Source organism: Nannospalax galili, unplaced genomic scaffold (genome assembly GCF_000622305.1).
Source record: "Nannospalax galili isolate Female #2095 unplaced genomic scaffold, S.galili_v1.0 scaffold341, whole genome shotgun sequence".
NCBI classification, from domain to species: domain Eukaryota; kingdom Metazoa; phylum Chordata; class Mammalia; order Rodentia; family Spalacidae; genus Nannospalax; species Nannospalax galili.
Window position 1 is genome coordinate 112,697 of NW_008346082.1, and position 13,762 is coordinate 126,458.

General features: G+C 48.4%; 1 protein-coding gene and 1 pseudogene across 1 annotated transcript; both read left to right on the top strand.

Annotated features, from left to right (window-relative positions):
* The first annotated feature begins 1,731 nt into the window (after positions 1 to 1,731).
* On the top strand, positions 1,732 to 4,333 carry LOC103741601 (olfactory receptor 13J1). Its single transcript, XM_029567962.1, is given in 4 exon segments — positions 1,732 to 1,831; positions 1,935 to 2,038; positions 3,387 to 3,444; positions 3,447 to 4,333. Coding segments are annotated over 4 exon segments (1,149 nt in total).
* A 6,952-nt stretch (positions 4,334 to 11,285) lies between these two features.
* On the top strand, positions 11,286 to 12,940 carry LOC103741532 (annotated as a pseudogene).
* Positions 12,941 to 13,762: the final 822 nt, after the last annotated feature.

Consider the following 13,762-nt stretch of genomic DNA (forward strand, 5'->3'; position numbering starts at 1 on the left):
GCATCACGTGGATGCTGTGAGTGCGGGGAAGAGACCGGGTGGAGGTAGAGGAAACCAGTCACTGGCTGGCACAGGCATACCAGCTCTGCACAGACTGAGGAGTCGTGTGGATCAAGGGTAGACAAATCGGTGTCACAGTGGACCATGACCACGCTTCTCCCTCACTGAGACTAAGCTGATGCCAGACCTCTCTAGGGCAATCTCCTGTCTGCACAACGAGCCTTGGTCAAGATGTCCTTTAAGTACAGATTTGCTGTATATTCTAGAATTCTGCTTGTTTCTTCATCTGGTCCCTCCCCTTTCCTCTAAATTTTGTATTTCTGGAAGCTCCTAATGAGAGTTGAGCCAAGACCTCTCCTACCCACCTGGAAAGCAATTACATCTATCATTTCTTCACAAGTTCTTTGGTTCTATTTTATTTTTAATTTAATTTTATGTGTGAGTGCTTTTGCATGCATGCATATAAGTGCACCATATGTATAAACTGCCCATGGAGTACAGAAGAGGGTGTCAGATCTCCTGGAACTGGAGTTACAAGATGGTTGTGAACTACTCCACCATGTGGGTGCTGGGAACTGAACCCAGACCCTCTGCAAAAGCAGCCAGTGTTCTTAATTGCTGAGCCATCTCTCCAATCTCTGATTTATTTTAAAGCTATTAACATTACTTTTGCATTCCTCTTTTTACTCCATAAGTTTTCCTGGGCCAATTCTGACTGAGGACTAACCTGCAAGTACAAATCCTTGGCCCTGAGCCACTTTCCTCCACCTTTCCTCACCAATTAAGGTCTCTAACTAGACTGTGTAATTGGGTCTTTGGGACGTCCTCCCTGAAGCACTCCGCAGTTCTAAACTGGGCACATTTCCACTCCTCAATCTAAGTTGCCGTGGGGACTGTGCAATCCCTTGGTACATGGAATACTTTGAATATTGCCATCTCCATTTGGCCCACCTGCTTCCTTGGAGGTTGTTGGCCAGGGTGGCACTGGGCACTGCCCAGGATGGGGAGTCTTCCTGCCCAGAGTAAATCATTGCTGATCTGTTCAGCTTTGAGCCCACCTGAATTTCCTAATTCTACCTACTTCAGAGAATCCTCCTGAATTTTCAGCCCTTGGAAGAATTCTGCCAAACTCTAAAAGCTCCACTTGATTCTACGAAGCTGCAACACTTCATGAATCCCACAAACACCCAGCCATGCGGCCACGATTTGGAAGGCTGGACTGGAGGGAAGCCCTGTCCTGCCTACCAGATTCTCTGGGCACAGGAGACCCAAGCTTGCTTCTTGGATCTGTGTCCCCCTAGATCCTGCCAAAGGATGCTCTGGTCTCACCCTCTGAAACATCTTCCCGAGAGCCAAGGACAGAGATCTGGAAGAGGCTAAAGGTAGGTATGGAATGGGAATGTGGAGATGGAACAGAGTCAAGGGCCCTGAGGAGTCACTGTGGCCTTAGCATTCCACTCTAATTCACTGTGCTACACTGGGCAAGCTCTTGCCCCTCTCTGGGACTCGGTTTCCTCTTATATAACAAGGGTTCGGTTGATGTGTAAGCACTGTCTCAGTTCTACAAGGATGTCATCTAGGCTAGGAACACCCCATAACTGACTAGTTACCTAGTCTGTTTAATCCTAGGGAGGCACAAGGAGACAGGAAGAAGTTAACTAAGCCCATGCCTTGGCCTTCAGAACCCAAGAGAGGAGGAGAAAGGAGATGACATCCTGTGAGCTGGCAGGAATGGGCAACAGGCAAGAAGTGAGAGAGGTGGGCATCACCCTGGAGGTACAACACAAGGTTGTGGAAGACCAAGGGAAGAGGGCTCAGTCCGGCCTGAAAGGTAAAGGACGGCCCCTGGGGCTGGGGAGAAGGGAAGGCAGAAAGGAGACTGTGGACTCTAGAGACAAAGTGAACTGGTCCCCACCTCTCTTCTCTGGCTGTAGGAGAGAAGGCAGAGCCAGAAAGAGTCATCTTTGGCACACAGGCTGGGAAGCAGACAGGACACACAGCTGGTTTTGTGACCTTGTCCCTGCTCCAGGGCTCCTTTGTACCTCCATCCTCAGAACCGTTCCTTCCCTGATAGTTCCTCAGCAGTTTGTGTGAACTTTCTCTAGAAATTAAGCCATCCTGCCTAGCCCAGTAAAGCACCCTGGCCATAGGTCGAGTCTGCCCAGTCCTGGTGTGTGTGTGTGTGTGTGTGTGTGTGTGTGTGTGTGTGTACCTCCTAAAGAGCCACTGTGGGACCTCAGTTTTCCCATGTACCACAAGAGATCCCATAAGTCAACCTGTCAGGGCATGTGTCATGTGATAACTTTGGAGTTTATGAAGTCAATGCAACCCTGGCTCTGGCCTGGAGAAATAAGACTGGGGGCTAGGTCTCAAGGTTCCCAACTTTTAGTTTAAAAAGCTCACAGTGGAAACAGATTCTAAAGCTTCGAGTCACACAAAGCTGCTGACAGAGCAGCTGTGTGGGAGAGAGAGGGAGGTGACCGCTTACCGGCTTAGAAGCCAGAAGCAGCCTCTGTGACCCAAAGCATGGAATATGCTGTGTGCATGGAGATGAGAGCTGGCCTAAAGAGACAAACCAGACTGCTGCAACCAAGGGATAAAGAAAGTCATTCCAGACAGTGGGAACAGCGTAAACAATGGCTCAGAGGCTGCCTCAAAGCCAGGAGGACCCTCAGAGGCACTCTATCCCAAGGGCTCTTCAAGTGTGGTGCCCAGGCCAGTAACAGCAGAATCACCAAGACCCACTGGGAAAGTCCAGGAGGGGAACAAGCCATGTCTTGACCCCCTTCTGATTCTGGTGCATCTTCAGAGGATCTCTACTGAAGTCTGGGGATGTCTGATCCAGCTCATTGGTTTCCAGCTCATACATTCCTAAACTATGTTCATAGTTCCCCCTTCTGCAGTGGGTTAAGGGGTGTTCTGTGAAAGGGAATCTAGGGTCAGGTATTTGGGGGAGCATATGATCTTTTGGAGAGTCACAAATCACTTATTTATTTATTTTTTGTTAATTTTTAGATAGGGTCTCCTTGTAGCTCCAGCTGGCCTGGAACTCGCTATGTAAACCAGGCTAGCCTGGGATTTAAGACCTTGCACCTGGCCCCACATTAGCATTTTAAAGGCTCTGACAAGTCCTGCAGCCAAGATCTTTACTTTTGCTTGCTCAGCACAGGCTCCTAGTGATCGTGCAGATTGCCTGTCTATACTTCCATTACCACTCTCTTAGGGAAACACCACTCTAACTCAATCCTCATTTTTCACATGAATAAACAGAGACCTACAGAGGGTAAGGAGATTGTCCCAAAGTCACAGAGAATATGTCCCAGCTGGAAAAGACCCTAAGACCCTTGTAGCCCCACCACCCTGTGCCCTTTCTCCTTCTTCCCTAGCTGAATGTCAGTCACAGTGTGGAGCCCGGCAACAGGACAGACATCTCTGAGTTCCTCCTGAGGGATTTTCTGGCTACCCAGTCCTGCAGCACCTGCTGTTCCCTCTGTGCTCAGCTATGTACCTGGTGACCCTGCTGGGGAATGCAGCCATCGTGGCGGTGAGCATGCTGGATGCCCGCCTGCACACACCCATGTACTTCTTTCTGGGCAACCTCTCCATTCTAGACATCTGCTACACATCCACCTTCGTGCCTCTAATGCTGGTCCACCTCCTGTCATCCCAGAAGACCATCTCCTTTATTGGATGTGCCATCCAGATGTGTCTGAGCCTGTCCACAGGCTCCACAGAGTGCCTGCTGCTAGCCATCATGGCCTATGACCGCTACCTGGCCATTTGCCAGCCACTCAGGTGCCCTGTGCTCATGAGCCACAGGCTCTGTCTGCTGCTGGCGGGAGCCGCATGGGTGCTGTGCCTCCTCAAGTCAGTGACAGAGACAATCATCGCTATAAGGCTCCCCTTCTGCGGTCACCATGTGGTCAGACATTTCACCTGTGAGATCCTGGCTGTGCTGAAGTTGGCTTGTGGTGACACACCAGTCAGTGAGGCCTTCCTGCTGGTGGGTGCCATCCTCCTACCGCCTGTACCCCTGACCTTCATCTGCCTGTCCTACACATTAATCCTGGCCACCATCTTGAGGGTGTCCTCAGCCAATGGGCGCTGAAAAGCCTTCTCTACCTGCTCAGCACACCTGGCTGTGGTACTGCTTTTCTATAGCACCATCATCTTCATGTACATGAAACCAAAGAGCAAGGAGGCCCGCATCTCTGACCAGGTCTTCTCGGTCCTTTATGCTGTGGTCACACCTATGTTGAATCCCATCATCTATAGCCTGAGGAACAAGGAGGTGGAGGCTGCCAGGAAAGTTTGGGGCACAGGTCTTAGCTAACATGTGAGGCCATCATATGCCAATGCCACTGTGGGGCAGGGAATAGAGTTATAGGAACCTGCACTCCAGAAACACAGTACCAAGTCCCAGTAATCCTGACACAGAATCTCTCACATGTAATCCTCTGCTCCTGCCCTGCTCTGACCCAGGCTCAGCATCCATCCCTGGGCCTCCATAGCAGCTTCTGGGCATGGTGGCTTGTGAGACTGCGGCAGGAGGATGGTTTGGTATCAGCCTGTGCTGCATATAGACAAATAAACAGTCTTTAGTCTCACCCTTCCTTTTCCATCTGGTCTTCCTTTCAGCCTTGCAGATGGACTTCCTGGCCTTCAGGTTCACTCCCACTTTGTTCTTCTCTCTGTGTCCCTCCTGTGTCTCCAGTGCTACACCAAGAACAGGGAACACCAGATCCCACACTGTCCCAACATCCAGCTCGGCCCAAGTTCAGGCTCTGCACACGTTTATGAAGTACACACATGAGAATTTAGGGGGACAAAATGGGCTCCATCCAAAATCTGGCAGAGTTGGGATGAAGTCCACAGATGGCAGGCAAGGCCTACTCCTCTGGGAGATAACAGTGGGGGCAGAAGGTGCCCAGAGTCCAAGATCCCAGACCGGCATGGCCATGGGACACCAGCCACTCAGAGCAGCCCTGAGTCTGACGCGCCCCTCCATCTTCCCCACTAGAGGCTACAGCAACTGTAGCTTCCAGTGCCCCTGCCAAGTATCTTGGCTTCATCTGGCTTTGCCTCTCCCTGCCCTGCCCCTGGGACCTTGCCATAGCTCTCTGCTGGCTGCTCAGCCTCCTCACCATTTCCCTTTTTGAGATCTCATGAGCATGCCATGGCGACTACAGAGAGCACTTCCCGTCCATAGTGACCTGGGCTTGGTCTCCAAGCAGCAGTCCAGCCATCTGCCTGCTGCCTGCGGACCTCCACTGCCCACAGGAGCCCTCAGTTCCCCTCCCAGCCCACCTTCTTCCTCTATGCTTCTCAGTGAGACAGGATAGAAAGACCTGGAAAACTAAGGGGAAATGACAAGGGAAAGCAGCCCCTCCCCCAGATCTAGTTTGCATTTCCTGCCAGCTAAGAGTTAGGAAACTTTAACTCAACTGGTAAAGCCCAGATTGCCTAAAGACACCTCAGACAAGATGTTCAAAAACAGCCACTGAGCTCTGTCTACTCAGGACCAGGATGTTTCTGAACTTGGGTTTAACTGTGTTAGCATTCTAGACTCATCTCTAAATCAAAATAATATACCCCATAAAACCACTTTACAATTTCATTTACAGAAGGAAATTCTTCAAGATGAGAACTAGTAAACCAGCTCATACATTTTTACTTCACTTTTAAATTTTGCTTGATCTTTAAGTCTTATAAATTATGTGTAAAGACACCTAAGCACAATTCTTTCTCTCTCAAGAACCCAGTACCCACATTTGGGTGTGCACTGTCCTTTTTCTATGTGTCTGACTCTTCCTAAAATTCTTTACTTAAAAAAAGCATTTTTATGTACATGTTTGTCTGCATATATATGTGTGTGTGTGTGTGTGTGTGTGTGTGTGTGTGTGTGCCATGTGCATGCAGTATCCATGGAAGACAGAAGAGGGTGTCAGATCCCCTAGAACTGGAGTTACAGACAGCTGTGAGCTACCATGTGGGTGCTGGGAACTGAACCCAGGTCCTCGATAAAAGCAGCAATGTTCTTAACTACTGAGCCATCTCTCCAGCCCTGGAAGTTCTCTCCAGCCCTGGAAGTTCTCTCCTGTGGTGTAATCAAGAATCTGGTTTCACCTGAGTGGAGGCCTCTAAGCAAGGGAATTCCTCAGGCCACTGGCTGCAGTGCTAGGTTGTATCTCCCCACTGCAGCTGACAGGAATAGAGGCCCAAGGGGAAGCCATTGCTGTTCTTGGATGTTCTCTGACCATGCTTAAGGGAGGCTGGCAGAGGCCTTGGGTACCCAACAGGGGTGTGGACGTTACCTTGGGACACCAGGGGTTACAGTCTGGTTTCCTTTTGGAGTCACTGAATGGATACCATCTTCCTCCACATGCTTGGTGTGCTTTTCCTGCTATCATGCCTAAGCTAAATAATGATCAGGAGATGTTAATAAATGAATATGAACTTCTATACAGTAAGAGAAACAAGAACCAGGGACCTTAAAAACTTCCAGAACTTTTGGCCCTATTGCCATCTCCAGGGATCTAGCTTAAGGAAAAGAAACTAAAAGCACAAACAGGGCATGATGGTACATGCCTCCTAGCACCTGAGAGGTAGAGGTAGAAGTATCAGGAGTTCAAGACCAACCTCAGCTACATAAGGGAGTTCAAGACCAGCCTGGGCTCAAAAAAAAAAAAAAAATTAAGGGCACAAAGATTTATATATGAGAATATTAATTACAGCACTGTCTATAGTAATCTATAGTAACAAGAATATATGAATCTTAATGTCATTGTAAAAGAATGTTAAAAATTAAATCCTAGTGGAGTCTAATGATAGAATGTGATACAGACAACTGGCAACCATATTTTTGAAGACTTTGATGATGAGAAATGATCACCATGTAATTAGCAGAAGAAAAAAAACCAGAACACAAAATCTTACACCCAGTACTTCTCTAATTTTATTTTTTAAGTATTGTTCTCATGGCTAAACTAATATCTGTAGGAAAATAATAACAGGTGCTTCCTGTCTGGGTGATGGAGTTTTATTAGTCTTTTCAATGTTGTTCAATATCTATAAAATGAACATGACCTTGTGCCTAAAAAATAATGTTCATTTTAATGATGGGAGATGCCCTTGCTCCAGAGTGGAGGACAGACAAGAAGGACTCCATCTTGGGGCAGAACTGAGGAAGGTGGTACTGCAGCCAAAGCCACTGAGCAGAGAAGGAGAGAGGGTGGAATGCTGGGGGGAATACTGATGTGTGCAGAAAATGATACTTGGAAGGAGATATGCAGGGATAATATATTGTTTCCTTATACTCACTGGGATTGCAAAAGTGGGTGATGAGGAGGGTGGACTAATGCTGGGGTTTGGGGATTGTTTGGGTGGCCACTGTGGCAGGGAGAACAAGTGCAGCAAGTGGAGACGGAGAGAAGGTGCCAGGCTGGTCTCAGCCCATTGAGTTCAGGTGCCCTCCAGGCAGCAAACAGAGAAAATAAGAGTTAAAAATCTTCTTTCTACTTTGAGCTGTGTTCTTGATAAAATTCCAGAAGATATATCATAGTATAGTATGGCAATTTATAATTTCTACTGTCTTATTTAGGGCTGTATTTTATTATTTCAACTTGTTACTCATTATCGTAAAGGGACAGGAAAGGAAGGGCAAAGGGAAAAGCCTGTAAAAACTCATGTGCCCAAGTTGAGCCTTGACTTTAAAATGCCCCTCAACATGCACCTGGGGTCTCACTCCACCCCCCAGTAATTAGCTTTCTTTTAAAGTTGGGTAGATGGATCCAAGCCCTCCCAGCAAATATGGAAGGAGACAACCCATCTCCAAGCCCAGAAGCCCAGGCCTAGTAAAGGAGAGTCCTGACCCTGTGGCATGCAAGTGGCAGGGCTGCAAAAAGGCCCAGCCTTCACCTTCTCTGTCCAGCACCTCTCGTGTGCCCACCCCACATCACCAGGGACCTCCTAGGGCAGAAGAACCTGGAGTCCCTGGAGCCCAGGTCCCTAGGCCGCCAAACCTGCAACTATGTGAGGCTGTAGAGTTTGAACTTTAAATTGGGCAGGGACTTGTGTGATCCCTGAAAAGGGAGCAAGTGGGTTGTGTGGCAGGGGACCAGACCTCTAGTCCATGGGGCCCCTCAGTCTGGCCGACCCTAGCAGAGTGCACCTGCTGGTAGTGAACTCAGGACTTCCCTACTAGCTCCCTCAAGCCTCAAGTCAGCTAGCCTGGCTCTAGATCCCTACATATTATTATGCCACAGGGCCAGTAAGCAGATGGTAAGGATCATTCACCTGGCATGTATTCTCATGAAACTTTGAAAACATTTAAAAGCTAAAATATTAGCCAGGCACAGTGGCACATGCCTTTACTCCCAGCACACACGCCTGCAGAGGCAGGCAGATCTCTCTGAGTTCAAGGCCAGCCTGGTCTACATAGCGAGTTCCAGGCCAGCTGGAGCTACAGGGAGACCCTGTCTCAAAAAGACCAAAAAAAAGTTAAAATTTTATTAACTGACAATTAATAATAATGGCCACAGTCGCTGAATATTTACCATGTGCTGGGCTGGATACTAATCACTGAATATTTACCCTAGCTGGACTGGATACTAATTGCTGAATATTTACCATTTCTGGGCTGGACGCTAACAGCTTTACTTTACCTCACTGCATTCTTAAAAATAACTCTAGAGGAAACACTGCCATCTCCTATTATAGGTAAGGAGACTGAGAATCAAAAAAATGTTAGCAAGTAGAACTTGGCGATACACACTTGCAATCCCAGGACTTGGGAGGCTGAGGCAGGATGATCACCATGAGTTCCAGACCAGCCCATGACCCTATCTCAAACAAACAAACAAGAGGCAGTGTTGGGGGAACCTGTTAGCAAGCAGCTGGGCTGGATGTGGACTCTGGTCAGCCTGACTCCAAAGCCCACCTTCAGCTCCTGTCACACAGGAAGGAACTGGAGTTACAAGAATCCCAGATCCGCGTAGCCCAAGCTGGCTTCAAACCTGCGGTCCTCTTGAATCAGCCTGTGAGTGGTGCTGGGATTATAGGCATGCACTACCATGCCTGGATTTAGAACTGATTTTGAGTGTGCTGTGATACTCTACCATGCCCAAATGAAGCAGGGCTGCTCAGTAACATTTCTGGCGTACTCCTTCTGAGGAACTACACAGACCCAGTGGTTTGTAGGTAGATGTGAAACCTGTTACTTCTTGGTCTGAGCATTTAACTGCTGAAGTGCTAAGATACTCCATTGTGTCCTTCCCCAGTCATAACAGGTGATGTCCCAAATAGGAGAGGTCCCCATCAGTCAGTGTCTCTAAGGGGAGCCCTTTAAAATCTATAGCCCATGCATAGTAAGAAATCTTTGTAATGTTAAGCCACTAAAATTTTAAGTTTCTGTATTACTGCAGCATAATCCAGCCCATCATCAGTGTAACATCCTGCACCCAAGTTGCAGAGTCAAACCTGCTGTAGCCTGGCACCATGTGTTTTCTCCCTTCAGACAGGGTTAGGCCTAATTGCCTGAATGTGTCATGATCAGACCCTTAAGCTGTAAAGCCCACCTTGTTCCTGATGTAACCCTCCAGAAAGAACAGCTACTCCCAAGGACACTGCTCCTCCCCCACAGCCTCTTCTAACAACCCCAATGATTGCATCTTTCTGGTGGAGGGAGACAGAGATGGTGAGATCAGGGATCAGGATATGGAGCAGAACAGTGTCGGGTTTCAGTGTGTAGTTCAATGGGAATGTCAATCACTGACAGTTCTGGGTCAGGACACTGAAGGGTAACATCGACAAATTAGACACATCCCTCACTTCAATAACTCGCTATTCAATAGTCAGAGGAGAGAGGGGAGAGAGAACTATAATGCAAGGCAGGATGCAGTTCATCTACTAACAGCCAGGCAAGCATCCTGTTGTCAGGGTGGCCAGCCCTGCAGAGTCACCCAAGGTGGCTGTATGGCCAAGGTATCCAAGCTAAGTCTTGATGAGTAGATGAGAAAGCCCAGTCCAGGACACCACAGGGTACTTGTATAGCATTTATGACAGCATGCACAAGACTCGCACAAATCCAAGATAGGAGCCCAGCATGGATAGGGGAGGTGGGCAGGAAGTCCCAGCCCTAGCTGTGGATCAGTTGGTTATTGATAGCTCCTGGGAGAGGAAGAGTCAGTTTTTCTTACTGGTGTGACACCTGGTAAGCTGACCAGACTCCAAGGACTCACACCCTAGAGCATTTAGGAAATACAGACTCAAAAGGCCTTTTTCAAAAAGACAAATAATAGAGGCCACGAAGTTGGGGGCATGGTAAGGTGGGGGTGGAGATGGGAGAGGGTCTGAATATGATCAGAACACATTATATGAAATCCTCGAATTGATAATATTTTTTAAAAGGTCAGTGAGGCCTGAGGACACCTTACAGGAAGGGGGACAAGACTGGAATGTGGGGACTTTGTCCAATGATGGAAACGATGGAAATGCTCTAGCGAGGCTGGAGTGTATGAAGAGATACAGTTTGCATGCACCGAGAGAGCAGGGCAAAGCCTGCTCACAAAAGCCTCAATGCCTCCACCATTCCCAATTGGTCTTTCAGGGAGAGACAAGTAAGAGAGTCAGTTGGGTTTGCGCCTTTCACCTGCTTTCCAGCAGCTGTCAGAAGTTGAGCTGAGCACAAAGACAAACCTCTTCTAGCTAGTCTTCCCAGAGTTCAGATTTGACTTTGTCTATACGTCCTGGACTCAAAGAGACTCTGAAGGGTCTAAATCCCAGAGAAAGGAAGAGTTGTGTTCCAGGTCACTGAGAGAAAGAGAGTGGGCAGTTTAAACTCCAGGGGAGCATAAGTCACATCTGTCTGTGTTATATTCCCAGCACCTAGCACAGCCCCACTTGCTTTCATGACCAGGGTTACAGCCTGTGGCCAGTAGCTCTACTGAGGTATGCGTATTTTGGCATTTCCTTCTAAAAATCCATTAATGGTCTACAATTCCTTAGAACCAGAAATCAGACCTTCATATTCTGGGGAACCAAAGTATTCCATACCAGGTGAGATCACCCATCAAACAGAGCTCATCTCACCTCAGTTGAGGAGGTAAGGCAGCAACTGTGACAGGTGTGCAATATTTTTTTCCACTCTTTCTGACTTCTGGAGCCCCAGGACTTGAAACAATTCCTAGCACAGAATAGATACTCAATAAATACCCAGTGAATGAATGAATCTGAAATGTTACAGGCATAACTGTCATATGAAGTGATAACATAGAAAAGATGCTTCCTTTAAACAGTCAAGAATACTAGGAAAGCTGGGCATGATGGCACTTCCTGTAATCACCACACTCCAGAACAAAGGGAAAGGAGGATAGAGAGTTTGAGGCCAGCCTGAACTATATAGGGAGCCCCTGCCTCAAAATCATTTTAGATTCCAAAGGAGGATGTCAAACATGAATCTACTGTCTCCTCTGGGCACCTCTTTCAGAGAAAAGTAGCTTGGGGCAGGGTGGGGGCAGGATGTACCTCTTTCTCCCCTGTGATGTGAGGACTGAGATGAGGGTGTCACCTATAGACCTAAAATCTAGCTCTCATTATACAGATGGTGAAACCAAGTTCCAGAGAGAGACTGACCTGCTACAGGTCGCATGCCCGTCTTGCTCATTTCCCAGTCAGCCAGAGCTTTTTTTCAAAATCTGTGTCGTCCAGGTAGAAAAAGAATGAGATGGATGGGGCAAACCACACAGCTAAGACAGGGTATGTCCTGCTGAGACTCCGTGAGCACCACAGCCTGGAGATGGTCCTGTTTGTATTGTACTGTCTGGATGTCTCCTGCACCACTCTACTGGGGAACTCCCTCCTCCTGGGGTTGATCATGCTGGACCCCCGCCTGCACAACCCCATGCACTTCTTTCTCAGCAACCTCTCTCTCATAGACATCTGTGGTACCTCTTCCTTCACACCCCTCAGGCTACACAACTTCCTGGGATTCCAAAGAACCATCTCCTTCCCCAGCTGTGCCCTACAGATGTACTTGACCCTGGCACTGGGTGCTACAGAGTGCCTGCTCCTGGCTGGGGTGGCATATGACCGGTATGTGGCTATCTGCCAGCCGCTTTGGTACCCAGAGATCATGAGTGGGCAGATGTGCATGCAGATAGCAGTACTGAGCTGGGGGACAGGCTTTGCCAACTCGCTACTGCAGTCCATTCTTGCCTGGCACCTCCCCTTCTGTGGCCATAATGCTATCAACCATTTCTTCTGTGAGATCTTGGCAGTGCTGAAACTGGCCTGTGGGGATGTCTCCCTCAATGCACTGATATTAATGGTGGCCACAGCTGTCCTGACACTGACCCCATTCCTGCTCATTTGCCTCTCCTATATTTTCATCCTAGCTGCCAACCTTGGGGTACCCTCTGCTGCAGGCCGCAAAAAAGCCTTCTCCACCTGCTCTGCCCACCTCACAGTGGTGGTGGTGTTCTATGGAACCATCTCCTTCATGTACCTCAAGCCAAGGCCAAAGACCTCAATGTGGATAAGATTATCACATTATTCTATGGGATTGTGGCACCCTCACTGAACCCCATCATCTACAGCCTAAGGAATACAGAGGTAAGAGCTGCTCTCACAGCTCTACTGCGGGGGGGGGGCGTTCTGCTCACCAGGAAAATGTCCCACTTTAACTGTTGTCCTCCATGTCTGTCAATCAGCAGAGGCTAGGTTCTGTTTGTGGTAATGATCTCAAGTTTTTCAGTGGCTTAAATCCATTAAGGTTTGCTTCTTACTCGTGCTTCAGGTCCATTAGAGCTTGGCTAGGGCTCTGCCCTGCATCACCATCTTCACCCCTTTGGGACTCAGGATGACAAAGCAGTTACAGTCCAGAACACTGCTGATCACCATGACCAAAGGAAAAGAGAAGTGAACAGGCCTGCATGGACTCTAACAGATGTCACTCAGAAGTGACACAGGCGCTTCCACTTGTGTTTCACGGGCCAACACACAGCCATACCTGACACGAAGGAGAAACAAGCCTGGTACGTGCCTGGAAGGAGAGGATTCAGAGATTTCGGAAGACCTAAGGATCACACACACACACCTTGTACAGTCAACCCAAAAGGAACTAGAGGGTTTGCTGCCTCTGCCTGACCACCTCTCCTTCACAGGCCCATAATGGGTTCACCAGCCCAAGAAAGTTCTGGTTAGTTCACTTACAGCATCTTTTTACTGGGACAGCCAACCTAGGCTGGAAGTATGCTTCCCAGAATTTCTTTCTCATATGGGTTTGATTAGAGTTGCCCATAAGAGACATTCACACAAGCCTGAACACAAAAGTGAACTCCAGCCCTGCAGGAGCACTCATGCTGGTGCCCCTTTAGTGTGGCCAGTCCAGGTCTAGCAGGGTCCCCTCCCTCAGCTGTTCTCAAGCTGAGCAATTGTAGCTCAGTGACAAAAGATGCCTGCTGCTCCTGCAGGCCATGGGTATCATTGAGCTTGAAGGCAGCCAGGTGCTGGACACAGTTCTAGTCTGTCTTCTAAGCTCTAGCTTGCCCTGACTCTCCCTCCCTCACACCATTTTCTTTACTGACTGCCAATCCCTCCATCTGTAGCGGCTTCAGGCACTTAGGTCCCAGCTTGTATCAGCTTCTCCAACTGCTCCCATGACTGTGTAAGTCTCATCTTACAGTATACAACTTCCATCACTCACAGAGGTTCTCCCACTTTGGTCAAACCCCAAATATTTCATCAGTCTTCTGATCAAGGGCTT